The sequence below is a fragment of the Colletotrichum orchidophilum genome (genome assembly GCF_001831195.1).
Source record: "Colletotrichum orchidophilum strain IMI 309357 chromosome Unknown Scaffold_8.1, whole genome shotgun sequence".
Lineage (NCBI taxonomy): Eukaryota > Fungi > Ascomycota > Sordariomycetes > Glomerellales > Glomerellaceae > Colletotrichum > Colletotrichum orchidophilum.
The window spans coordinates 313,892-338,215 of record NW_019172964.1 but is presented as its reverse complement, the minus strand read 5'-3'; the positions used below and the strand labels follow the sequence as shown (position 1 = coordinate 338,215).

Here is a 24,324-nt window from a genome sequence, read left to right as displayed (position 1 = left end):
GGCCGGCAATTTACATAAAAGGACATGGAGGTACACCAGGAGAAGAGACGAAGAGCGGAGTCTTGGGTCCAGCGATTTTCGAAGCTGGTAGATGGGATAAATAGATGTGTTAATGATGGTAGACGAATCTTGTCAAGGGATGAGAAACCTCAACGCGATGGCTTTAGATAGTTCACCAGTCTTGCTGACAAACAAAGCATTGAGAGTTTGGGCTTTGCAGACTACGTGGCAGTCTCGGTACAGGAATAAATCAGCCTCGCCAACAGTTACGTTGTCATGAGGAAACTGAGGGTTAATAAACCATTGACAAAGATTCTTCAACACGCTTCCACTCCACATCTGGCTGCCATCTGAACGTCCTGCCGGTCACATCTCCTTCGCGGCTGAAGTGCACCTCACGTCGCGACATGCGTGACCACTGCTCACCATCGCCTCCGTCGGTAGTGTTCTCCGTCTCGATCGCCACGTTCTTCAGCGCGACGCTGTGGAAAGCTCTGCTATCCCATAATCCATCGCGACGGTGGTATCTGCCCAGCAACTCTGTAGCCTCTCGTCTCACGCTGTCCTCGCGGCATCGGCACGCGACGATCAAGAGCGGTAGAGTGGGACCGTTGTCCATGCTGAAGGTCTCTGTGCATCCGCCGCAGTTTTGCTGCGCTGCGAGGACGATGCGGCTAAGATGAACCATCTGGCGGAATGATGGCGTCAGCATGATGGTCATTTTGATGTCTTCGTAGCTTAGACTTGAGACATCGGTCCAAAGAGTGAGATATTGTATGTGCAAGTTGCAGGCGTCCACATATGCCTTGTAGTTTTGGGTTTGATTCGCCCGCAGGTCGTCGTAGATCCCTTGGAAGGCATTCTGCCAACGTCGTAGATGGCCAAGGAAGTCGGGGAGCACAGCGGCCAGCTCATCCAGGTGATTCGGAAATTGAGCCGGCCGCACATAGCTGCCCACAAGCATCTCCTTCGAAAGTCCATCAACAAACATCTCTGTGTAGATGGGACATCTATGACACGTGTAATGCTGCACGACTCTCCACCAACGCCGCGCCATGTGGACGTCTGCAAACACAGTGGGCATCTCGTCCACAGCGTAAGCGCGCTTGCTGCCACGACAACACCAGCTGATTTGCGAAGCGTCCTTAGAGTGCAACACATTGTGTGACCAGGCCTGCATCGTCAGCCCCTGGAACACCCACGCAGCATCGTCACACACTGCGCGGATAGAGTCCGTCACGGGACCGTCCTCGAGCAGGGAACGCTGATTGAAGTACGTTTCCATCATTTTGTAGGCATGATCCACATGCGATAGCGCCGCGTCGCGATCACCGTGGAGACACTCGAACGTGACGAAGAGAACGCAGCAGACGATAGCCCAGAGCATGTTCTCACTTGACGGCTGGGAACTACGCACAAGCTTGATCGCGCGGCCGTATTGCTGTAGAGCAAATTCGTAGTGCGGCCCGTTGGCATGGAGCTGCTTCCTGGACCGCCTGATGAGCGACGGAACGAGCGCGCGGGCCATCCCGGCCATGGCGAGAGCGGCGTGCTTGATGGCTGGCTCGCGACGCGCAAGCTGTGGGACAACGCGGATCATGATGTCGCTGGGGAAAAGATAGATGTTGGCCACTAGATGCTGCCAAAAGTCAAAGTAGACTTTCTCCTGAGGATTACTGAAGAAAGCGGACTCGTAGCCGGGTTCCCTAAGGACAGCGGCAGGCCAGATCCGCCAAGTTTCCTTGGAGGTAATCAGGCGTGGTTGAGCGTGACGATCTGGTTGCTTCTTTCCGGGTTGGTAGCCCTCGCATATGCCTGGCCCTCGAGGCGACTTGGTGCATTTCAGACAGTAAGGGCGAGTTTCGTCGCACTTGATATGTCGCCGCCTGGAAATTCAAGGTCAGGATCGACTACGAGCCGAGCCGTGGCTCTGGCAAACTTACTTGCACGTAATGCAACCCGACCGGACTTTGCCTGTGCAACTTCGTTTACCACGTGGTCGCTTCCCTAGAGAAAAGGTAGCCATCTGAGGAGACATCCCTGGAATTCTGGGCTCTGAGGTTAGACTCGAACGAAGCTACATTGGCACATATATACGGCGTACCTCTTATTCCCACGATTCAAAGTCGGCAGCGGGGCAAGCCCTGGGTTGGCCGGGTCTGGACTCGACGACATTGAATTGAAACCGGATGCAGAGGACTGTGGTTGCATATGCAAAGCGTGTATTTCGACAAACATGTAAGATCAAAACCGGAGCAAGCTTTTCTGGGGGACAACCCGTTTAAAACGAACCCCAAATCCCACTGCCTGCTAGATATCACTCCGAAGTCCCGGCTATGGTCAAGGGTTCGGTTGACTAGCGCTGTAGGGCAGAATCCTTCGCAGGACAACCAGCCCCCCTGTCTCACAATCTCACCCAGGACAGGGGGCTCTAGTATTTCTTGCTTGGCCGGTATTGTCGAGTCAACAAACTCAAAGGACGGGCACTTTTAAGAGGAGGCTTACGACTGCCCTCGGTCGCAATGCAACATGAAAACATCTGCTGTCATCCGGGTGATCTAGACTCAAAGCGACTAAGGGATGCCCAGAACAGCACATGTGAGTCTTACTAGCCAATCATGCGATTCGACGCCGTATCTGACATTCGCTCAGCCACAAAGGATTCAACACTTATGGGGAATGAATCTTCCCATTAGAAGAATGTGGTGGCTGCCGCAGAGTCTTCCAATCTTAAAAGGAGGATTGCATAAATCATTGTCTTTGGCGGGTCGGATGAGTTCACGACATCGGATGTCTCCTGGCATTTTCTTACTCATCAACACATGCAATGAAGAGCACAAGGATGAGGCATGAATTAGTTGAGAGTCTTCCGACCCAGTTGTATGAATTCTGGCTATTTGATTGCGAACCTATGTGCATTGCACCTAAAGAAAAATTGAAGATGGCAATGGACAAACGGCAGCATCGACAACTAGGACGGCGCAGCATGCTCACTGTAAACGGTTCATTCGTTCTTGGCATCTTCATTTCGATTCCATACCCCTCTTAACCTGCCTTTCCATCAGATCCATCCGTAGATCACACAGCGTTGGAACCCATCTCATTGAGAGTCATTGATAATGAGCGCTGTGAGAGCGATACGTCGAAGCGCCTCAGGGCTCTCTTGAGCCCAATTCACGGAGCCGAGATGGAGCCGCCCAATGGATCCACACGGAAAGTCGAAGGTGCGTCCCGCACTTTCTGCATGCTCTTCATGGAGATGCCAAATCCAAATGGCGAACGAGACTGGAGAAAAGGCGGGCATGTGGAGCTTGGTCTACTTTGTTCTGCAAGCCACCCGTTTGAGACGAGCGAACTCAGAATGATGTCAAGCGATCTCAAAAAGCTCGTGAGCACCTCTTGCCCCGCACTCCAGCGCGGAACCAAACCAATACCCACCTAAGGCTCTAGGTCAATCCGATCACAGCGACTTTGACAAATCGACGCCGTTCGTTGTATTGGTCATAAGATCGAGAGCGCACACCTTATGGAGACTAGACACGACCCAAAGATGCCACTCAAAGTCGAACGCTGCACCGAGAAAGACATCCCCCGCGTCTTCGAAATAGTCTCCTTAGCCTTTGCCAACGACCATGAATACGTTGACGCTGTCTTCCCAGCACATAATAGCCCCAGAGGCCGCAAGGTAGGCAGCGAGCGCATGCTCGCAATATTCCAAGGGGACTCTTACGGCACCTTCCTCAAGTGCACCGACACGGACACCGGAAAGATTATCGCGGCTGCGAAATGGAACATTTACAAGGGCGGACCCATCCCTCCGCAGCCGGAGCTCGATGGTGACTACTGGGAGAACCAGGAGGACAAGAGGTTTGCACAAGCTCTGTTTCATGGATTCTTTGCGCCGAGACAGAGAGCTATTGAGGAAACTGGCGCGAGATTAGTTGGTACGTTGAAGCACTCCACGTCTCATTGACCTCACCTCCTTCCATACTAAACGTTGATTCGCTAACGCATGCTACAGCGCTTGATATGTTGATGTGCGATCCTGATCACCAAGGCCAAGGTGCCGGGAGGCTGCTGGTGAAAGCGGGCCTTGCTATCGCTGATGAAATGGGTGTCGACGTGAGTTGAGGCTTTGCCGACGTCTATTGCCCCGTGTTACAGAGACTTCGAGGCTAATGTAGTGGAGTAGGCGGTGGTTGAAGGCTCGGATCGAGGGAGAAAACTGTACGCATCAGAGGGCTTTGACGGCCCTCATTACGTGTGTCCCGTTCCCGACGAATTCGCTACCCGTCGTAAACAGACTTATTGGTGGATGCGCCGACCCAAGACCAGTGTCTTGAAGAGAGACCAGTGAAGTTAAAGCTTCACGGATTCATCATGCTCATCATATAATACACCCGCGCAGACTATATTCAAGGAGGAAAGACGGAGTTGCTAGAATCGGGGGGAAATTCGGCAAGTAGAAAAATGATGAATCATTGTCCGGAGAGGTCTCATAAACGATCTAAGAGCCGCGGAAACGCGGCGTCTTCCTCGGTAGGACTCTTCATTTACATGAGAAACTCAAGTCAAGGCTGTTCCCGGACTTGTCCGGTCTCTTCCAACTTGCATCTGAGTATGTTACAGGCAGCCACAGTGTCCGTCGTTAGTTACATGCTGCCGTCGACGATGACCTAACCTCGCCCAATCATTGATGGATCTCAAATTGTCGGCATCCTCAATTACCAATGCGTCATGAAGTGGATGTGATGAATGAACTTTTGAGATCTGTATATTGTCTATCAAATTTCATGGGGGCTAACACCTACGGCACAAGTCAGCTTGATCCCAGACCGGGAAAAGTGAGGGAGAAGCCTCGTAGGCTCGTTCATCTCTCTGAATAGGAATTTGTAGAGGTGTCAACGCATTTGCGACCTCATAATCTTGTCTCAAAGACACCCGGATATTGCCAGTCCATCTAAATAGTTATCAGTACTCGATTTTGAAGTATGAGGTTGCAAGAGTAAGAACCGACTTAGGTCCGCGTGACTTATCATCAACCCCACCATGGGTATTCTAGATTGCGGTTATCATTCTCCGTGTCGGCATAGTTGCATGACGGTCTACATGTGGATTGTCAATTCGCACTTACCTGGCTTGAACCCCACTCAAGAATTGCCGTGATTGCCGTAAAAGTTGTTATACGTCTACTTCTTGGACTATTTGTCTGACGCGGTTTGCTTATCTAGCTTGCGACTGGGCTCCCCCGTGTACCCTGCTTCAGGTCCAACGAGACGCCGATCATGTATAAAGCATACCAGTGCAACTGGGTAGGGACGATTCGTCACTCACGGTCAGCTGCAGCAACGTGAGGGTAGTATGCACAGAGGCGGAGCCTGCTTTGGGGAATGAGACCCGGCAATAATAAGTATTGGGCTGGTCCCTTTGCCCCTTGGTTTCATGCGTTTGCTGTCTTATCTTTGGGTTATTTTTGCAAAACTTTCCAACCTTGCATCGCTGTTTCTCCATTTCATACTTTTTTCATTAGACTGAGACATTCTTTTTGGGCTCTCGAAGAGACCCGTTCAAGCAGTACATTCCTGGCATACGCGAACCTACACCACAAATCAACATGGCATTCGACCTTGAAGAGGCCAAGACTCACCTGAGAGAACACGGATGGGCCCGCGTCCCCTCGGTACTCACAAAAGAAGAGGCCGCCATTGTTCTTGACCGACTATGGAAGGTCAAGGCAGCTGCTGAGGCCCGTGGAGAAGACACATATCTGTCGTTTCTCGACCCTAATCCCAGCAATGTGCGCGTATTTTACTTGCTAGAGCTCGACAAGATCTTCCGGGAGCTCATCTCACACACAACTGCCATCTCTATGGTCAAAGCGGTGCTGGGTGAGAACTTCCTCATCAGCAACTTCACCGCCAACATTGCCAGGCCTGGATCGCAGAGCATGGCTCTGCATTCGGACCAGAGCATTGTCTTTCCCGACCCGTGGCAGAACGTCTGGGCGCTTAACGTCATCTGGTGTCTGACAGACGTCAACAAGGAGAACGGCGCGACGCAGTACATCCCTGGGTCCAACAAGTGGGTGTACCGCAAAGAGGTGCCCGAGAACGCGCCAGACATGCTGGTGCCCTTTGAGGGTGAAGCTGGCGACATCATTGTCATGGACGGTCGTGTGTGGCACACCTCGGGTAGCAATGTCACTAAGGATCAGGACCGCGCCCTGCTGTTTGGCTATTACACTGCCCCCTTCATGCGCCAGCAGGTCAACTGGACCGCCAAGCTGCCAAAAGAAGTCCAGGACACTTGCAGCGAGGAGCTCAAGGAGTGGCTCGGCCTCAACCCTGTGGGAAACATTGGCATGACGGGCGATCTGAGATATCTGTCGGTGCAATACCCTGACGAGAAGAAGAAGGTTAGTGAGACAGCTGCGGCCGGTTGACACCATAGAATTATGACAAGTTTCCCGTTAGTAGGTACATGTAACTAACTGCATTGTTTTGTCTGGATTATTGATTCTAATTCAATATGACTTGAGCTGGCAAGGTTATGTTGAGAGAGAAGATCAAATTCAACAAATGGACTTGATATACAGCAACGCTGAGCTTACAATTGTGGCCGCAGCGGGTGAAGACGAAACATATAGGCTTCCTGGAGTCAGCCTGACGACATGTCTCGAGGAATATGTCCTCCATCCTGACGACATCGCAGTCATATATACCGGGCCTCATCCAGCCTGCTATCTGGAGTTGGAATCTAAATGGTGGACAAGAGGATTGACCTTCCAAGAAGGCTTGCTTTCTCGTCGGCGGATCATCTTCAGTGAGCATCAAGCGTTCTTCGGGTGCCAGAAGGCAAGTTGGATGGAGGTGCTGGGCAAGATCGAGTACATGCACGATCGATGTGGGGTTCAATGGTCTCATTGGAGGAACGGATATTTTGTTTTGAATCACCTCATGGGCCAACCAGGACACAATTATTCAAGTGGAGAATCTCGGGATCTCGATAGGAAACGGGTAGCAGATGAAGCAGTAGCGCGCCGAATGCACCATTTCTTCCGCCCTATTCAACACTTTACGACTAGAAATCTCACATTCGATGTCGAACCGTTGAAGGCTATCATACAGTAGTCATTTTGAAGTTATTGGAAAAAAGGGACTCTGCCGGTCTTCAATCTTGTCGGACTCCCGAACATGCCGATGAAGGACAACCAGGGCTTCCTTGAGCCATATCTACTAGCTGTGGGGGTGCTTCGTGCTTGGTGTCTACAAGTTGAAGAGACCTGCTATGCACAAGATATACTTGCTTGCAGTTGAATGGCAAGATGGCGATAAAACTACTCGTGCTGGCAGTCTGATTATCGACATGGCGGATCTAAACGCCCCGATGGACGCAGAAGATAGCGCCGGAACAGGAACTCACCCTGGAAGCAGGTCCGTCTCATAAGACAAAGAAGGCCGGAGCTTCTTATGCTCACATGTAAACGCAGAAAGGAAATAGGAACCGCTTCTCTAGATGGAGGCATCTGTCAGCCTGGGTGCCACGAAATGCATCTGCTTGGTGATAAACTTGTGGGATAGCGCCTCGTGTGTGTAACGTTTCACGATCGATAACAGCTAGGAACAGTGTGCGACGTGACGAGGGAAGAAAAGATGCCGCATTGGCGCAATGACCTTGGGATCATTGACTAATCTAGCCGACATTGTGCTCCTCCAAAGTAAACTTGTCGAACATATATGGCTTCTAGAACGGAAGACATCTGGTTATCAAGTCACAGAACCCAATAGAATACCCTATTGTGGCCTCTTGCTTCATAAACGTGTGTCACCTTCGTGTACACCTCGCTACCTACCTTGATACCACTTCGTAAGCCACAGTTCGCCATCACGTTACGCATTGTGCTTCCCTAATGATTAAACCAGTGGACGAACCGCAGTCGTAAGCCTCTGTCTCCCTGGCAATGCAATTTTTTGGGGTTGAAGCACTCAAAGTTTTACAAGATCTATGGGTTTAGATGCTAGATTCCGATAGATGAATATGATCCTCCTATCTCGTTGATGCTAGCAACATGACAGCCGCATCTTACTGAATCACACAAAGATGGTCTAAATGAGGTATAAAGCATCCCTTGCCCTTATTTCAACGCAAATTCACTCAAGACTCCTCAGAGACCAATACTTATGTAAAAGGAAGCAGACAACTAAGCTCATTTGCTTTCTTAGAAAACACATGCCACCCAAAACCATCGAAGCAATCCTAACATCACTGCAATAACGATCCTCTTCTAACATCATCAACAATAAAGCTCTCCAACATGCATTCCAGCAGCTTCATCATCCTCACCGCCCTGTTCACAGTCAGCGTAGGATACCCCCTTCCTTCCTTTTCAGACGCCCACGTACTGACTAGACGCAGATTTCTGCTCTCCGTAGTCAAAACCAAGTCTCAGAGCTTCAGGCACCTATCGATGGCTTCGACATCGTCATCTCTCAGTGGGAGGTCCAGGCCACCCCTGAAGGTGAGAAGTTGATTCTTGCCGGCACTGTCGAGCAGGTCCTTGGGGAGCTTCGCGGCATCAACCCCGATTACGAGAAAGATTTTGGTCTCGACTCCGAACTTCCTTTGCCCGTCATTCATAAGCTTAACGACTTTTCCAACGCCCCATTTGCGTGCAACACCACCAATGCAATGGCCGATCAGAGCATCATCGTCAAGGGCGCAAAGTACCTCAGAGGTGTCAAGGGAAAGCCCTACCAGCCTCCTGGACCCAGCACCTGCGCTCGCGTGAGCTGCAGTTGGAAGTCTGCCATTTGGTGGTGTAACCATGTAAGTCCTTCAGAAACAGCTTCTTCCAAAGTTCATGCTGGAGCTAACTTTCCACAGGCAAACACACCTCGCGAGCTCGGCTCTTTTGGTGAGATTGCTGACGGCGCCGACCGCATTGTTCAAGGTTGTCAGACCAATGGTGAATGGATTGATGGTCAAACGTGGCATAAGGATGATTGGAGTGTCGTTGTCGGCCGCTCCGACTGCTAGGTTTCCGAGATGTCTATACAGGGACCACGTGAGGCTTGGCAATCCAGCGATAGCAGAACAAGACTTGGTATTAGGTCAAATGAATACATCATCAGTCGTGATGTATATTAGCATTTCTAAGGTAGCTTAGAAACTTCGTCTTCAGGCATTTAATAACAATGTCTAGTCATTCCACTAACTTTGGGATTTTAAATTGATCTACGTGATGTATAAATTTTTATTTTCTTGAAGATAATGTGTTATTCAGCTTTGTGTACCTAATGGAAAATCCGAGAGGCAATATCGTTGTGCTCCTTAGACCGTTATCTACTAGCATGCATCAACCTCACAGTTCTGGCGACCATAAACTTGGATACTGTCATGTACCTCGATCAGCACGGGTGAGCAAATATTTCCTAGGCAACAAGTCTATTGTTGCTCCGCGGAAAAGTCACATCAATAAGTAGAATGGCTTTTTCTTTGCCAAGATGTCGGCGTTATCTCCCATGAGTGCTCTAGCAGAACCTCTTCCATATCTGTCGACTCCGATGGGACTCAAACCCGGGACTTTTGCCATCCTTTGAATCGGCATTTGACTTTAGATCGGTAGCACTGGTGTTCCAGGCCCAGGAGTATTTGTTGCACGGCAGATTTCAAGCTGCTGGGGCAGGTTGGTGAAAAAAGACTGTCGTCATGAGGCTACTAGCATAGCGTGCATCTCTCCCAACCCGGCAAGCGATTCGCCCAAGGGAGCCAAAAGGGGGTGCTAGCTCGCTATCAGCGCCACCGGTTGTCAAATCCGGAGACTTATCTCCTGCCTTAGCGCGGCCACTTCGGCGCCTACCGAGAAGCCAGTGGGAATTTCATAGACGTCATTCATACATGCACCCTCCCTAGACAGTAAGCAATTGGAATTATGAGGTCCAACTGCCTTTTGGCTACGTCGGCTACAGCGGTCAGAGCTGTGAGGCGGGGGAGCTTGAGGCAATCCGAGCGTCATCAGTTGTCGCAGTGAGTATATATGTAGAAGTAGAGTGCAAATCAGGAGCAAATGTGCATCAAATCTGAGCATTAATCGAGTGTCTGGAATCAGAAACAGTCAATCTTATCACACAAATTGGAACCACCCGTCAAAATGAGTTATCCCGAAAAGTTTAGCGGCTTCTGTACCGCAGGTCCTAGCTCATGGAACAAGTTCACCAAAGAAATTCTGACACCAAAACCGTTTGAAGATCACGACATCGATGTGCAGATTGAGTGCTGCGGTGTCTGCGGATCTGACGTCCACACTATCACTGGCGGCTGGGGTGAATACGAGGGTCCCCTGTGCGTTGGCCACGAGGTATGTCTTATTCCCCCCTCGATTTTGGTCTCTGGGCATGAAGTTAATGGCCATCAAGGTTGTCGGTAAGGCGGTTGCGGTGGGGAAGAACGTCAAGGAGATTAAGGTGGGCGATAGAGTTGGTGTGGGTGCTCAGGTCTGGGCATGCCTCAAGTGCGAGCAGTGCAAGAACCAGAATGAAAACTACTGCCCTCATTTGGTTGGTAAGTTTTGCTTTTCTCTTGACGCTGATGTTGAGAGCAATACTGACGTTGACGGCCAGACACGTACAACGCCAAGTATGAAGATGGGAGCCAAGCACATGGTGGCTTTGCTAGTCACATTCGCGCGCACGAGTACTTCACGTTCAAGATACCCGATGCTATAAAGTCGGAGAATGCTGGCCCACTGATGTGCGCCGGTCTCACCACATACTCACCCCTGGTGCGAGGTGGTGTCGGCCCGGGTTCCGTTGTCGCCATCGTGGGTATCGGCGGCCTCGGCCATCTCGGTCTTCAGTGGGCCAAGGCACTCGGAGCGGAAGTGTATGCCGTTACCCACTCGCCGGACAAGGCCGAAGATTGCAAGAAGCTCGGAGCCAAGGAAGTCATTGACACCAACAAGAAGGACTGGGCTAAGCCTTATGCCTTCAAGTTCGATTTCATGCTCAACTGCTCCGACATGACCAACGAGTTTGACCTCCAGACTTACCTGTCTACGCTCAAGGTTGGTGGACAATTCCACATGGTCGGTCTGCCCGATAAGCCTCTGCCCCAGTTCCCCGCAGCCCTTTTCGCCAGCAATTCTGCCAAGATGACTGGTAGCCATATTGGCAACAATCAGGAGATGAATGCCTTGTTGAAGTTGGCGGCCGAGAAGGGAATCTCACCTTGGGTTGAGACGATTGACATTTCCGAGGCAGGGTGTAAAGAGGCCGTTGAGAGAGTGAAGGCGAACAAGGTTCATTATCGCTTCACTTTGGTCGGGCACCAGAAGGCGTTTGGGACTGCTTGAATCTGTTTCGACGTACAAGATAGAAGATAACGACAGGCGCTTGAGGCGGATACGCATTCTGCAACCTAAGAAAAACTGTCCATAGCCAGGGCCTCATTGGAAACCCGAAGACTTCCATCCTCATCGATCATCTCAACAATTTGGATGTAGCAAAAGATGGTGTGGAAAAAAGGCCCACGCGTGTCGCGTTTTGCTGACTTACCCCGCTCACCGATTCCCTACGCGGCTTGCTGATGACTCAATCAGGATCCTTTGGCATGGCAATTTTGCTGCCTCCTGTCGGATGACTCGGTCCACTGTCCCAGTGATCAAAGGGTTGGTAGGAGAGATTCGGCTGATGCTGACATGCCATTTCGCGTGAGTGAGTCTAGACCCGAGGTAATGGTTGGGTGGGGTGATGACTTTGGCAAACTGCTGGGCCTCCCAAAGAAGCCGCCCGCAGGCTGATGTGAGACAATGCCAAGATAGGTAGATTTTGACCGCATCTGTGATATATCCACGTCAATTCCTTCGGTCATTTATCGTCCTGGGACTTTCTTGCCTCAAACACATACGCAGGGTATTCAACGACCTGTCACAGAATTGCCCTACATCGTTCAGCCCAGCAAGTATTAGCCAAAATGGTGTCCGAGATTCACGTTATTTCCAAGCATGACCTCTCCAAGCATGAGACCGTTGCAATCGACCTGCCGCTGCCGCAGCTAGGTCTCTCTTCTATCCGTGTCCGCACATCGCTCATTGGAATTACGAGCAACAATCTTTCGTATGCAAAACTGGGCGATAGGTTGCAATGGTGGAACACTTGGCCCGTTCCACTGGATGCGCCCGCTCCGTACAGCGACCGGACCGACTGGGGCATCGTTCCGGCGTGGGGCTTTGCACGGGTGGTCGAGTCGAACATCGAGGCCATCCCTGCCAGAAGTCTGCTGTTCGGCTACTGGCCCACCTCCTCTCATCCTGTCGACTTGTCTCTCGTTCCAAGTGAACCCAAAGGCCATTTTTGCGAGGTCAGCGAACACAGGCAAGGACTCGGGAGCATTTACAACCGCTATAACCTCGTCGAGGAGTCTGCTCAGCCGGAAGAGTACAGGGCGTGGTTTGCCAATGTATCTCCCATCTGGAATGCAGGCTATGTGATGAACCGCTTCACCTTCGCTACCGATTTCAAGCCGGTCCATCCTCTTGGCGAGGGAGCCGGGGAATGGACCGGTAAAGACGCGGATCTGAGCTCGGCTGTGGTGGTTAATCTCTCTGCTTCGAGCCGGACGGGCAGATCTTTTTCGTGGAACCTAGCCAGGGACAGAACCTCAGGCAGTGGGCCGTTGGCTCTGCTCCAAGCTACATCTGCGCCAGAGTCCTTGACTCCTGGACCTAACGCAGCATTCGAGGTCAAGACGGTCAACTACGACAGCCTCACATCGAACGACACCATTGACTGGATCGTCAGACTGAAACCAAAACGTGTGGTTGTAGCTGACTTTGGTGGCCCTCCGAAAGTGATGGAGGAGTTTCACGAGGCCATCAGATCGATACTTCCAGAGTCGACGGTCTTCACTAACATACTAGTCGGAGGCGAGCCAAAACTGCAGACACCAGAGCAAGCTCTCAAGTCAGCGGCGATGTGGAAGAAGTGGGGACTCATTCAACTCAACACGACGGGTGTTGTAGATGCCGGGATAGCCATAGAGGGTGCAGGAAAATACTTCGAAGGCGCTGAGTCAACGTTCCGCAGGTCTCTTGAGGAAGGAATTGTCGAGGACCTTGAACTGATTTGGGGAAGTGGTGTTGGGGGCACAAATGGGATCGAGAAAGCATGGGAAGAAATTGTTCAAGGGACTTTATCGCCCAGAAGGGCGTGGGTATACCGACTAGAGTAATTTGCTGTCTACTGTATCGCCCAGTAAGACTACATGATTATCTCTCTCAAAGTCTACAATTTGCTAGCATATGGTAGGTGGACTGTGATAGAGGCAATCTTTTCAAACGCTCTCACAACTGCAGGGCCGCCGATAGTCAGTTCAAACTGCATCAACCTAGGCACAGGGTATGTGGAATGATGGAATTAAGACGCTACTGTTTGAAGATTCGTTTTCATTGACAATCATTCGCCGAAAAGTAACAGCCTTTATTGATCTTTGATTTGACTCCTGCCCCCTCTTGTACAAGTCACGAATGAAAAAAAAAGAGAAAAAAAAGGCAATGCCCGTAGCAAAAAGACTTAAAAGGTTTTCGCATGCTCCTCAATCGGTACGAGATCGCCTCTGCCCTTGAAATTTTCGACAATATCCGCTTGCTCAGATAACATGAACCGATCTGTCTGGTTACCAAATCTCGAGAGGACTCTCCATCTCGCGAAATCTCCCGGATTGCGCTTGTCGCCGTGCGCCGCCTTGGGGTTCTCCCAGTGGCCCCTCGAGAAAGAAATAAGGGTTGAAATCTTTTGCTTCGGGATGTCGTACACCAGCGAGCAGACCGTCCCCGTCTCCTCCAACCAATTCACCTGCCACAGTTCGCCGGGCCGGATGCATTGATAAGTCGCCGTCTGGTAATTTATGCGGCCGTTCATGGGCCCACCATGAATGGCGTAGACGATACGGTCCTCGGAGAAGAACCACATTTCGTACCGCCACTTCTCCGGGTTGCCCTCTGCGTCTTCAGCATCATAATCGTATATAAGATGAGTGTCCCGAATGTCTTTGTCAAATGTTGAATCCAGCGGCGTGTTCGTCTGGAAGCGCGGAAGAGCCTTTTCAGGCGCTCTGTTGGAGAGAAACATGACTCGCGTGTGGGAGAGATGACGTTGATGTGAGGATGTAATAGTTCGTGGAAGGGATCTCGTAGTCCGTAGGATGCCGTAGGATGCCGTAGGATGGCGAGCTAGAAAAAGTCTAGAATGTTCACTTATGAAATTTCCGACGTAACGACTGGCAGAGAAGTAGGAGCCGGGCAGGGTGTTTTATCTTGCGGATGTCCGTGGAGGAGGGGTCGTGGTGGTGTGACGGATGTGGTATGCTTCGGCGGGTCTGTGTGGTGACATGTTTGACTCTCAGAAGACTATTACATCATGAGCCGAACTTCCGGGCGTCGTCGAGCCTTTGCACCAGAAATAGCTAGGACGGAGCTAATTCTGATCCCAAAGTCGCTAAGACCGGTTTTGTTAGTAATCGGTTTCTGGGTCGATGTGAAAATAAACTGCAAAAATATTGCGATTGAATATATGCTGCGCTCTACATCAAACGGAATTCAACTCCTGCAAGCTCCTCCTCAGATAAGCCATCAAGTGCTTCGCCATCCATCTGTCCCAACAAAAACGCCTCTCCCACCAGCTCGTAGTAGGCAGGATCAGATCCACGGCCTCTATCGTTCCAGAAAGGGCGGAGAATGCAAGGGACAGAGCATCCGAATAGGATGCAAACAAAGTCGTCGACTTTGGAATCCTGAGGAGCTATGCCTACCAATTTTCGATCCGCACCGTTCTCATCTTTGCATTCTATGTACCTCCTATTCCAACAAACCGCCTGCACTCTCTTCATATAATCTGCCTTGAGATTCGTTGCGGCTTCGTCTTGCTGAAGAATTGCATTTGTGTCAATGTTCCCGGCGTTAGTATCGGAAACAAGACAGGTCATGCAAGCTCTGTGATACCAAGCTGGTGGTGCCTTTCCGTCTGCATCACGGTCTGCTACCAGAGTTCTCCAAACAGTCTCCGAAACGCTCTGCAACTCTGTTTTCTGGTCATGCCCTAAGCTCCTCAGAACCTGCCTCGGAATGATACCTTCATGCATTGGATAGGACTCCGAGACGATTCCAATGCACAGTCCCCTGACAATAAGTGTAAGGCTATTGTCAGAGTTTCTCCGTCTCGTGAGGAGATTTCTGTTCATTTGGCCCGCTAATGGTCGCTGTTGAGACGACGTGATGAACTCGAATTGCTCATTCCCCTCGACAGCTTTCTGTGCTGAGATATCCTCAATCGGCTTGGGAAGCTTCATGTCTCTGCCGAAACAAATTTTAGGCGAAAGTCCGTTGGAAGCATTGTAGCAACGCGCTCCTGGCACACCGACGAAACTGTCCCCTGTTCTTCGTCCACCAAAACCTTCGTTTTGAGAACCATATGCAGATTCTTGTACCGTTTTGATCCACGATGGCAATTCCACTAGTCTGGGGTAATGCTCATCCAGCTTCTGCTTGAGCTCAGGCAGGGCCCAGTGGCGACAGAGGATGTCCAGGGAATCGCTCTCCTCTATGCACCACTTCACGAAGTTAGTGTAGACTTGAAGCAAATCGAGGCTGTAATCAGGCTCCGGGGGAAGGTTCTTCTCTTGCTTGCTCAGTCGACGTTTCCGCATACTGTTACTCGATGGCAGTGTGCAAGTCTCTTTGGCTAGGTTGAGAAGCGTGTAGATGGTATCTCGAGGGTCAGAGGTTTCGAAAGTAGAAAGAGACGAGATCAGACTCTCGAGTCCTTGTCGGGGAGCATATATATCTCCGTCAACCTGTCGTTGAAATGTGTTGGAAAGAACGTCGACCAAAATCCGGGCACCAAGTGGTTTCATGTCTTTGATCCCTTCTAAAGACCTCTCCAGTTTTTGATCCCGCTTGATCTCCCTGAGAATGCTATCAAATTGGAGCGCAAAGATGCTGACTGCGTCTGAAAAGTCTCTCCAATTCCTCTTCTTTGAGCCGCATCGGACTTCAGCACTTTTTGCCAGAGCCAATTCTTGGATGATCCATCGACGGGAGAACCATCGACGCCGCATCAAGTACAGGAGCTCAGACCAATTCGTCGCATACTTGGCTTTGAACTTCTCACCAGTTTCGTCTTGGAGTACGAAACTGATGAAGTCCATTGCTCTGTCAGTCTTGCCATCCTCATCTGCTGGTCCTAGCCAAATGGCGACGTTGGCTGCGGTGGAGTAGATCTGACCCATGATTGCGACTTGATCTTGCTTTTCCTTGTTGTCCTCCTGGTTGATACATATGCGATCCACCCAAAGGGCTACGGGTTTGTGTTGCTGTCGAAATTCTTGCAAAAAGGCATACAAGTTTGGTTTGACGCTTAGTCGCTTCAATTTTCGATTGAAGTGAGTCACAACTTCTGCAAACTCATTCATGGACGGCACGGGTACCAGGTCCTTGTCGTTACACGTATCTATGAGGACGATTTTGCTTTCTTCCTCTCTTCCCCAATTATACGACAGAGCTGTGAACTTGAACTCGTCGGGGTTGTCCATTATCTCTTGGATGGAGAAGGATCTCAGTTCGACAACGATGTCGGCGAATCGGTTTTCGCTTGGTTGAAGTAGCAGAAGTCGAATCTCTCCCTGACATATAGGACAGTCTTTGTAAACATATTGCTTGTCGTACAAGTTGGCGGCTCTCTGCAACACTTGCCCCTTGGTCAATGGGTCTTTGCGAGTATGCGGACCGTCAAGTATTCCCGTTTGGTGTCTTTTTGCGGAAGTAGGCGGGGTTGGATCTACTGTCTCAAAACCTCTTGCTCGCTTTTGGGGCGTTGTAGTGCCATTCGGGAGGCGTCTAGCTGGACCGTTGACCATGGTGTCGATATTGTTTGGCAGGGTTGCGCCGTTTGATAATGAGCCGGGTTCAGATATAAGCTCTGGCGATGCGAATCGCTCGTGGGACGACATTTCTCAAAAGGTTCGAAGTGAATGGAATATATACATGTACGTGAACAGTCTGATACCTCTCAGACAAAGAAACCAGAACAAGTGGCGCAGACTGCACAAAGGCATAGGCTGATTGCGGCAAAGGGCGAAGTTTGAGTGGCCGATGGAATGCTGCAGACGAGCAATTAAATGTCTGAAGTGGATCAAGCATTTGAGTGGACCAGAGGGCTTAGCAACACGAGGCACCGCCCTTGATATAAGTCTTGAAGGGTCTGACCATTTTACACTGCGTGCTGGCCAACTTGCGTTGTGGCTCCCAACCAACTGTGGAAGTATGGCTGATACATACGAAAAGATGGCGCATCATGGAGGCAACGTTATAGGTATAGAACTGTGGCAGGCTTGCAGAAAGCTGAAGAGAGCCTACCGATTCCTACGTAAGGGAGTGGCCAATGGTTTGGAGCCGGTGTGGCGGGTGCAGCACCTCGCAGTCTGCGATGTGAAGCATTCAGCCAATGAAGACATCGAAAAGTAGAAGATCCAATTCCAGACCAAGCAGCTGGGCGCCACCGAGTAGATAGCCTGACCCTCCAAAATCATCTTGTGTAGCTAGCCAAGCCAGCCTGCTTCAATCTGAGCACCCTTGATTTTCATTTCCTGTTCCTTAATTACATGTACATATAAGTTAGGGTAGCGTTGAAAGAAATGTGTGCTTGCGGGAATCTTTTGGTCGATTTTGAAATCCCTCACTACATGGACATCACGAACATGAGATTTAACAGGAGATAGTGGCTGAGAAGGTGTACGGAAAGAATCAAGACTTTTATCGCTAACAATTAGGTTTCTTGGTACCTTAGCCCTCGGTCACATTGCATTCCAACACAATTATTCCTTGTCGTGGTTGCTGACAGAATTTGGAACGAAGATGTGCAAGTTCGCCCGCAAAATCGCCTGGAGCTCGGTATGGGCCACCTTCTCTTGCGTGACCGAGCCTGCAGGCATTGTGATGACATGCAGCCTGTCGGGTGGCGTTACATCTGACATCTCACTATTGAGGCTGTGCGTAGCCTCCTCCACAGGTCTCCTGGCTCTGTTGTGTAACAACCACAGCCTGCTGATGTGGAAAGGAACAGCCACATTGGCTTCCAGCTGGGCTCCCACCGGTGAGTCCCTCGGTTTGAGACACTATGGTAGTCATCCCCTCATACACTTGTGCTGTGGAATCGACACACGATCACCAGCAAAGTTCCGCCCAAAACATCAAGAATTCATCAGCGATATTGATATTGTTCCTTCCTTCTACTGTGTTCACAAACATCTGAGACTGGCTATCAAAGTCCCAGTGCATTCCAAATGGATCCCTTGAGCATAAGCATGGGCGTTCTGGCCTCGTTGCAGGTTGCGTCTTCAATACTTGCCTTCTGCTATGATGTACGCTCAGGGATGCAAAAGATTCCTTGGAAATTGATACAGATCATTGAAGAAGTCCGTGACGTTCGGAACCTGGTTGAAGCTGTCCAGTCAGTATTCGATCATGGAGATTCAGCTGACTCTCCCGGGCCAGAATATGGCAATGCCTCACTCGAACTTTCCGAGAAGATCAAGCCTGCACTGGCCACATGCTTGTCTGAACTTCAGGCCCTCGAGGCTCATATCAAACCCGAGCATGTGGCCGAGCTCTTGGAATCGAAGAGGAAAGCCTTATTCAATTCGATTTCTTGGAAGTTGAAGCTCAACGACACGAAAAAGTCTATTGCCAACCTTCAGCGCTGCAAGGAAGGCTTGCAACTAGCTATCACTTCTCACAATGCGTCAGTTCAGAATTCGTATTCTATCCTTTGAAGCCTATCCTGACATTCTCGTGGCTTAGAGTGACGCTGCGTAATGTTGAACGACTGACCATTTCGCTTGACTACAAGATGAACGACTCTCGAGAGCAACTTGAGCGCATAGATAGCAATTTGAGCACGGCAATCCTTGGTATGAAAATACTTAGTAACTGAAAATCAGTAACCGACGACGCATGCTGACGGTTTGCAGATGAACAACAGAAGGCTATTGTTGACTGGCTTTCTCCTCTGAGACCGGGTCAAGCTCATAAGAGAGCTCTAAAGTCCCATCAGAATGGTACCTCGGAGTGGCTACTTGCTGGCCAAGAGTTCCAGGCGTGGATGAAAGGGGAACAAAAATTGTTGTGGCTAACTGGACCCCGTGAGTACATTTTCTATATCTTCAAAATTACCTTGCCTTTAAATCTGACAAGGAATATTAGCTGGTTGTGGGAAAACAGTGATGATGTAAGTTACATGTATCAGATCGTCACTTTAGGTTTCTGGCATAATGGCGCCCAGTAGCTGATGCTTAGGACAGGGGCCAAGCCATCGACTCGATCGCCGGACTAAACCAGGAGGACTCTCTTTCCGCATTCGCCTACTGTGACTTCCGTGACCCTGATACGCAGACCCTGTCCAATGTATTGGGGACAATACTGGCGCAGTTGTGCACTCAACTGGAAGAAATCCCCAAAGATTTGTCAAGCGCACACAAAGCCAGCATGGATCAGAACTATGGGTACCCTCCAACCATCGAATTGTTGAGTGGTACCATTGTGTCCATTGCTGCAACCAAGAGGATACACCTGTTTGTTGATGCCGTTGATGAAGTCTCGGATTGCAAAACATTCGCGGAACACTTGGCCAACCTAGTGGATTCCACAGCGCTGATTAAGATTTTTGTAACAAGCCGCAACGACGTGCAAATTCAGAGGGTATTCAAAAATGCTCGCCGCATCTCCTTGGCAGAGCATCTTTCAGATACCGATGAGGACATACAGCGGTACGTTGAAGCACGGCTTCAAACCGATGCCGAACTCAGTTGGCTGTCTTCCGAGTTGGGAGAAAGCATCTTATCTTCACTCTTATCAAGGTCTTGTGGGGTGTAAATGGCTCTAATTGAAAGCGCCCAGTTCCGTTATGCTAAATGGCCCCATCAGATTCCAATGGGCAGCATGCCAGCTCGACTCCCTGAGTCAATGCAGAACTATCCGCGACATCAAAAGATCCCTCCAAAAGCTTCCAAATGGCTTAGATGAGACTTACAGCCGATTGTTAATGAAAGTGCCGCCTTCAGACGTACCTCTGGTTCAGAAAACCCTGACATGGCTTGCATTTTCTCCCGTGCCCATCACTCTGCACGAGCTGTGGGAAGCACTCGCCATCGAGAAAGGGAACGACATCATTGATGACGAATCACGTCTCCGAAGTCCGCAAGACATCTTGATGATTGGGAAAAGCCTCATCACCGTCTCAATGGATGGTCATGTGATGCTCTCTCACCTCTCAGTCCGAGATTATCTCGTCTCAGCCGAGATCGCCAAAAGTTCGGAGACCGCAAAGTTCTCACTTCGTGCAGAGCCGAGTCACCGGGAGCTAGCCCAAGATTGCCTCACCTATCTACTACTATCGCCTCTGTCTAGTGGCCCCTCGGGTACTCAAAAGGACTACTTGTCTCGTCTGAAACAACTCCCGCTTCTCAAGTATGCGACCAAATACTGGTTCTACCATGCTCGCAACGCAGACTACAGTGAAGAAACCCAAGATCTGGCCATGAGATTCTTCTCGGAAGCTGCCCGGCAAAACTTCATGTCCTGGGTGCAGGTCTTCAACGCGGACGCCCCGTTCAAGTGGGACGTGTATCCCAGACACGCTACATCACTCTACTACGCCTCCTCTCTAGGGCTAGATGAAGTGGTTGAGTCTCTGCTCCAATCGGCAACCAAGGAAATGATCAATGCTCCGGGAAGCCGCTTTGGTGGTACCGCCCTACATGCTGCAGCCATAAGGGAGCATGTCACGATCATCAAACGCCTTATTATCGCGGGAGCTGACCCAGCCAAGCAGGACTTCAACGGCGTAGCGCCACTCCACAGCGCTGCGAGCCAGGGCAGTCTAGATGTGATCAGAGTTTTGCTGAGTAACGGGGCTCCGATTGACGTCAAGGACGGGATGGACGGGACAACGCCCGTCGAATGGGCTCGCTTGAGTGGCCACGAAAATGCTGCGAGTCTCCTGCTCAATGGACTGGGAGAGCGCACGTCGTCGTTTTCTTCTTTCTCGGAGTCGCCCTCCAGTACCAGGGAATCTCGAACAACTCAGTCTTCGCTCACGCCAGAGGTACCCCAGGTGGAATTATGGCAGCCGGGTGTGGGGTTCTTTCCTGACTACTACGAAAAGCGCTCTGGACTAGACTCTTCGCTTGTCCTCAGTATTACCATTGGAGAAGAGATAGCTCAAGTCGGTGGCGAGTTTTTGCAACCTCTGGGGAAAGGTGATAAGCCTGGTTCAGTTTGGTAAACCTTGAGGTTCAAAGAATATTGCTCGTATAAGTACATGTACGCATCACAAAGGGAAAGGTAGCTCTACAGCCACGTTGAAGAGAGACGTAGATAGGTATCTCTCGGAATCCAATAAAACGTGAGGAGATGGACACGAAAGGGACTGCCAGACGCCAGATCTCTTATTCCGTCCTATTGACCCTTACTTTTGTGGCCAGTGCAGCGCCAGCATTTACGGAATCCAACCTTTCAATGCTATTCCACTATGTATACACAAGAGCTAGTCAGTGGAGTAGCCAAAGGCAGTGCAGCATCGGCTTTTCAAGTTTGAAGAACTCGAATAATCTATTCATCATACGAATGCCCCGTAAGAAGTTTAGTAGCTCCTCTTTCGATCGAGGAGAAGCCGAGAGTATGCTCAAGGGTAGTGCCTATCTCCACGCCAGGTGCTTCCGTTGGAAGGTTGCACGCCCCCCTAAAAATAAAGTACAGATGATTACGTGATTCTCGCATTCTTTCTTCGAATGTTGGTTTGCCTAACCTCACGTTGATCCGAACTATACCGGCACAGATGGGTTCCAAAAAGTTCCCCGACGCCGAGCCCTACTCTTCCGCCGCCAGAGTTGTTTTCGCAGACGGAAGTCGACGATCAGGGACACCAGGCATGACCTGAGCATGATTTGTCTTGCCTGCGGCAACGATAGGTTTCTCGATTCCAACGTAAGAGAAGCTGCCGGTTCAGTCATATATCTTGTTCGGAGTTGGAGCAATGGCGTGTGCTTTCCATTGGTTGTCTTGTGGGCGGGTGCGGTGTTGGGTACATGTATCAGCAGGCACCTAGGCTTGATCAAGAAAGTCAAAGTTTGGAGCGAGACGTCAAACCTAGGGCTGTTCTCTGCTTTTAATCACGTCCTCCGATCGCGTCTCTGTTTTGTTCGCGACCATTGTTTCCCAAACTATGGGAAGGCTCACAAGTTTCGGGATTGGAGTTACAACTTACGAGATAAAACACCAGTGTATCAACCATCTATGTGCTGAACACGGATTAGAAGCGCGTTGTTCTCACATGCATGTTGTAGAATGATCGATTTACGAGAAGCAACAGTCCTAGACCACGAACCAAGCTCGAATCCACTGGACATAGATGGACGACCATTGATCAATGTGCTTTTTGTACTGCCGGAGATAGCTCTGATGTAACAGCTAGCCAGCAATAGGCTACACTCGAACTTGAGTTTTGCTGACTTGGGACTGGGGAGAAAGCTTTTCGTCTCCTTTGGCCTCGAAAAAGGTGAGCCGAAGCATGGCAACTTCGCGACCCCTGACCGGGTGTTCGCTGATGACCGGACAATCACTCCACTATCGTCTCGATATACCTTGTTCTTGGCTCGTTGAGGACAAACAATACTGTCCGGGACAGTCGTCCACCGTTTCTTAGCGCCTTTGTTCATGTGGCCTCCCCATGCTGTGACCTCGACAGCCGCCTTTGTGTTGAACAAACCTATTATCAAGGCTGAAGGTCTTCTGTCTCAAGAAACCTTGTCTCGAGATCCTTTGGTGGTCTTTCTTGAAATTGAGAAAGTGTACCGCGACGTACTAGTGTATATGAGTCACGAATTGGCGCCTTCTTCCAAAGTCGTGTCTCTGCATCACTCACATCGCACAATAAGAAACCTACCCATCCATACCTCACAACTCAGAACCTACGATCGACAATTGACTTGAGAGAGAGACTCACCAGAAGGTACCCAATCCCATCTTGCATCCAAAACTCACAAAGCCACAGGAAACCATGTGTATGAGAGTCTTCGTCCTCCACCGCTGCCTCAGCCCCTCCAACGGCGGGTGCGACGGCTACTACGCCGAATACCTCGAACAGCAAGAGTGTAACCACATGTCTCTCCCGGGCCTCCCGCAATTCGACTGTCGTGCCGTCTGGGCAGGCTTCGAAGACGAGAAGAGCACAAAGGCTCTCCACCGCGACGAGTACGCGAAAAAGGCTAGAGCCCTCTGCCCGAGCTGCCTGCTCAGGCATCGGATGGCCTACGTCGAGAGCGAGGCACAGGCGGAGCGCCGCGGAGAGTATTCGGACCGCATGCAGGCCATCATCGCAGACTTGGAGCGCCGAGCGGAGCTGGGAAGGATGGATTTCATGAATAGGGCGTACCGCGACATGTGGGATGCCGCATGGGGTTTTGTGGACGGGTTGGCGGGGAAGGCGGACGGGGTGTGGAGTGGTATTGAGACGGCGCTGCGGCGGCACTTTGGGGCCAGCGGGATGGAGTTGGCTGTTGTGCGGGACTTGATTGAGGACTTGAAGATTGCCAAGAGGGAGTTGCTGGATGAGTTGAAGAGTTCGACGCGGGAGATGGCGACTGCGCTCGTTGGGCCGAACCTCGAGTGGCAGGAGGACCTGGAGGCGCAGGAACAGAGGGTTGGTGGGTATATCGACGACGAATGGAGGATGCAGAGACGGGCGGCTGTGGATGCCTCGAGGGAGAGGGCTGAAGCCCAAGATGTCTGCGGTGATGGCTATTCTGGGTTCGCTGACTCTGGTAGGTGAGTATGTGCATTATGCGAAGTGACCTATTTCTGATAGCCTGGCGAGAATCCCCCTCTGGAAAGCAAAAGACAAGTTGCAAGGCCTTTGCCATATCCTGATTTCATCGTGCCTTTGTCATAATGCCTGGTGACACAACGTACCACCAGGTCTTGTATCCAAGAGGTATCTTCAACAGGATGGCAGAAACGTATGTGAATGACCCAACGGTACCAGAGATTGGAAAGCTGGGCGAGTGATATCAAACCAACACAGATACTGTTCAGATCACTTTGGCACCGGCACTCATCGTGAAGCGTTACGGCCACAGGCCGAGTGTTCGTCGAACAGAGCTTAGTAAGCTCCCGGGTCAGAATCGGAACCCCTCAAGAGCAGGGGCTAATGAATCCGGATTCAGGGCCACTAATTTGCATAAATACATGAGCTGCCTACCTCGAAGAATGAGCAAGGA

General features: G+C 50.6%; 11 protein-coding genes across 11 annotated transcripts; 8 read left to right on the top strand and 3 right to left on the bottom strand.

Annotated features, from left to right (window-relative positions):
* Nucleotides 1-292: 292 nt before the first annotated feature.
* CORC01_01564 (uncharacterized protein) lies at nt 293-2,038 on the bottom strand (the record flags this gene model as incomplete). Its single annotated transcript, XM_022613218.1, has 2 exons — nt 293-1,886; nt 1,944-2,038. The coding sequence occupies 2 exons, from the start codon at nt 2,036-2,038 to the stop codon at nt 293-295; spliced, it is 1,689 nt and encodes a 562-aa protein (XP_022480317.1).
* A 1,488-nt stretch (nt 2,039-3,526) lies between these two features.
* Nucleotides 3,527-4,357, top strand: CORC01_01563 (uncharacterized protein; the record flags this gene model as incomplete). The annotated part of the gene is made up of 3 exons (XM_022613217.1): nt 3,527-3,944; nt 4,022-4,122; nt 4,193-4,357. 3 exons carry the CDS (start codon nt 3,527-3,529, stop codon nt 4,355-4,357), a joined length of 684 nt encoding a protein of 227 aa, XP_022480316.1.
* A 1,257-nt stretch (nt 4,358-5,614) lies between these two features.
* Nucleotides 5,615-6,442, top strand: CORC01_01562 (phytanoyl-CoA dioxygenase; the record flags this gene model as incomplete). The annotated part of the gene is made up of 1 exon (XM_022613216.1): nt 5,615-6,442. The coding sequence occupies one exon, from the start codon at nt 5,615-5,617 to the stop codon at nt 6,440-6,442; it is 828 nt and encodes a 275-aa protein (XP_022480315.1).
* Nucleotides 6,443-6,578: 136 nt separating this feature from the next.
* On the top strand, nt 6,579-7,130 carry CORC01_01561 (uncharacterized protein; the record flags this gene model as incomplete). The annotated part of the gene is made up of 1 exon (XM_022613215.1): nt 6,579-7,130. The coding sequence occupies one exon, from the start codon at nt 6,579-6,581 to the stop codon at nt 7,128-7,130; it is 552 nt and encodes a 183-aa protein (XP_022480314.1).
* A 1,184-nt stretch (nt 7,131-8,314) lies between these two features.
* On the top strand, nt 8,315-9,036 carry CORC01_01560 (uncharacterized protein; the record flags this gene model as incomplete). Its single annotated transcript, XM_022613214.1, has 3 exons — nt 8,315-8,362; nt 8,416-8,826; nt 8,884-9,036. The coding sequence occupies 3 exons, from the start codon at nt 8,315-8,317 to the stop codon at nt 9,034-9,036; spliced, it is 612 nt and encodes a 203-aa protein (XP_022480313.1).
* Nucleotides 9,037-10,150: 1,114 nt separating this feature from the next.
* Nucleotides 10,151-11,350, top strand: CORC01_01559 (alcohol dehydrogenase GroES-like domain-containing protein; the record flags this gene model as incomplete). Its single annotated transcript, XM_022613213.1, has 3 exons — nt 10,151-10,357; nt 10,416-10,560; nt 10,620-11,350. The coding sequence occupies 3 exons, from the start codon at nt 10,151-10,153 to the stop codon at nt 11,348-11,350; spliced, it is 1,083 nt and encodes a 360-aa protein (XP_022480312.1).
* Nucleotides 11,351-11,970: 620 nt separating this feature from the next.
* CORC01_01558 (uncharacterized protein) lies at nt 11,971-13,227 on the top strand (the record flags this gene model as incomplete). The annotated part of the gene is made up of 1 exon (XM_022613212.1): nt 11,971-13,227. The coding sequence occupies one exon, from the start codon at nt 11,971-11,973 to the stop codon at nt 13,225-13,227; it is 1,257 nt and encodes a 418-aa protein (XP_022480311.1).
* A 341-nt stretch (nt 13,228-13,568) lies between these two features.
* On the bottom strand, nt 13,569-14,126 carry CORC01_01557 (uncharacterized protein; the record flags this gene model as incomplete). Its single annotated transcript, XM_022613211.1, has 1 exon — nt 13,569-14,126. One exon carries the CDS (start codon nt 14,124-14,126, stop codon nt 13,569-13,571), a length of 558 nt encoding a protein of 185 aa, XP_022480310.1.
* Nucleotides 14,127-14,577: 451 nt separating this feature from the next.
* Nucleotides 14,578-17,001, bottom strand: CORC01_01556 (uncharacterized protein; the record flags this gene model as incomplete). Its single annotated transcript, XM_022613210.1, has 1 exon — nt 14,578-17,001. The coding sequence occupies one exon, from the start codon at nt 16,999-17,001 to the stop codon at nt 14,578-14,580; it is 2,424 nt and encodes an 807-aa protein (XP_022480309.1).
* A 1,332-nt stretch (nt 17,002-18,333) lies between these two features.
* Nucleotides 18,334-21,332, top strand: CORC01_01555 (uncharacterized protein; the record flags this gene model as incomplete). The annotated part of the gene is made up of 6 exons (XM_022613209.1): nt 18,334-18,791; nt 18,851-18,960; nt 19,021-19,191; nt 19,271-19,277; nt 19,351-19,815; nt 19,973-21,332. The coding sequence occupies 6 exons, from the start codon at nt 18,334-18,336 to the stop codon at nt 21,330-21,332; spliced, it is 2,571 nt and encodes an 856-aa protein (XP_022480308.1).
* A 1,773-nt stretch (nt 21,333-23,105) lies between these two features.
* CORC01_01554 (uncharacterized protein) lies at nt 23,106-23,876 on the top strand (the record flags this gene model as incomplete). Its single annotated transcript, XM_022613208.1, has 1 exon — nt 23,106-23,876. One exon carries the CDS (start codon nt 23,106-23,108, stop codon nt 23,874-23,876), a length of 771 nt encoding a protein of 256 aa, XP_022480307.1.
* Between the last annotated feature and the right edge of the window lie 448 nt (nt 23,877-24,324).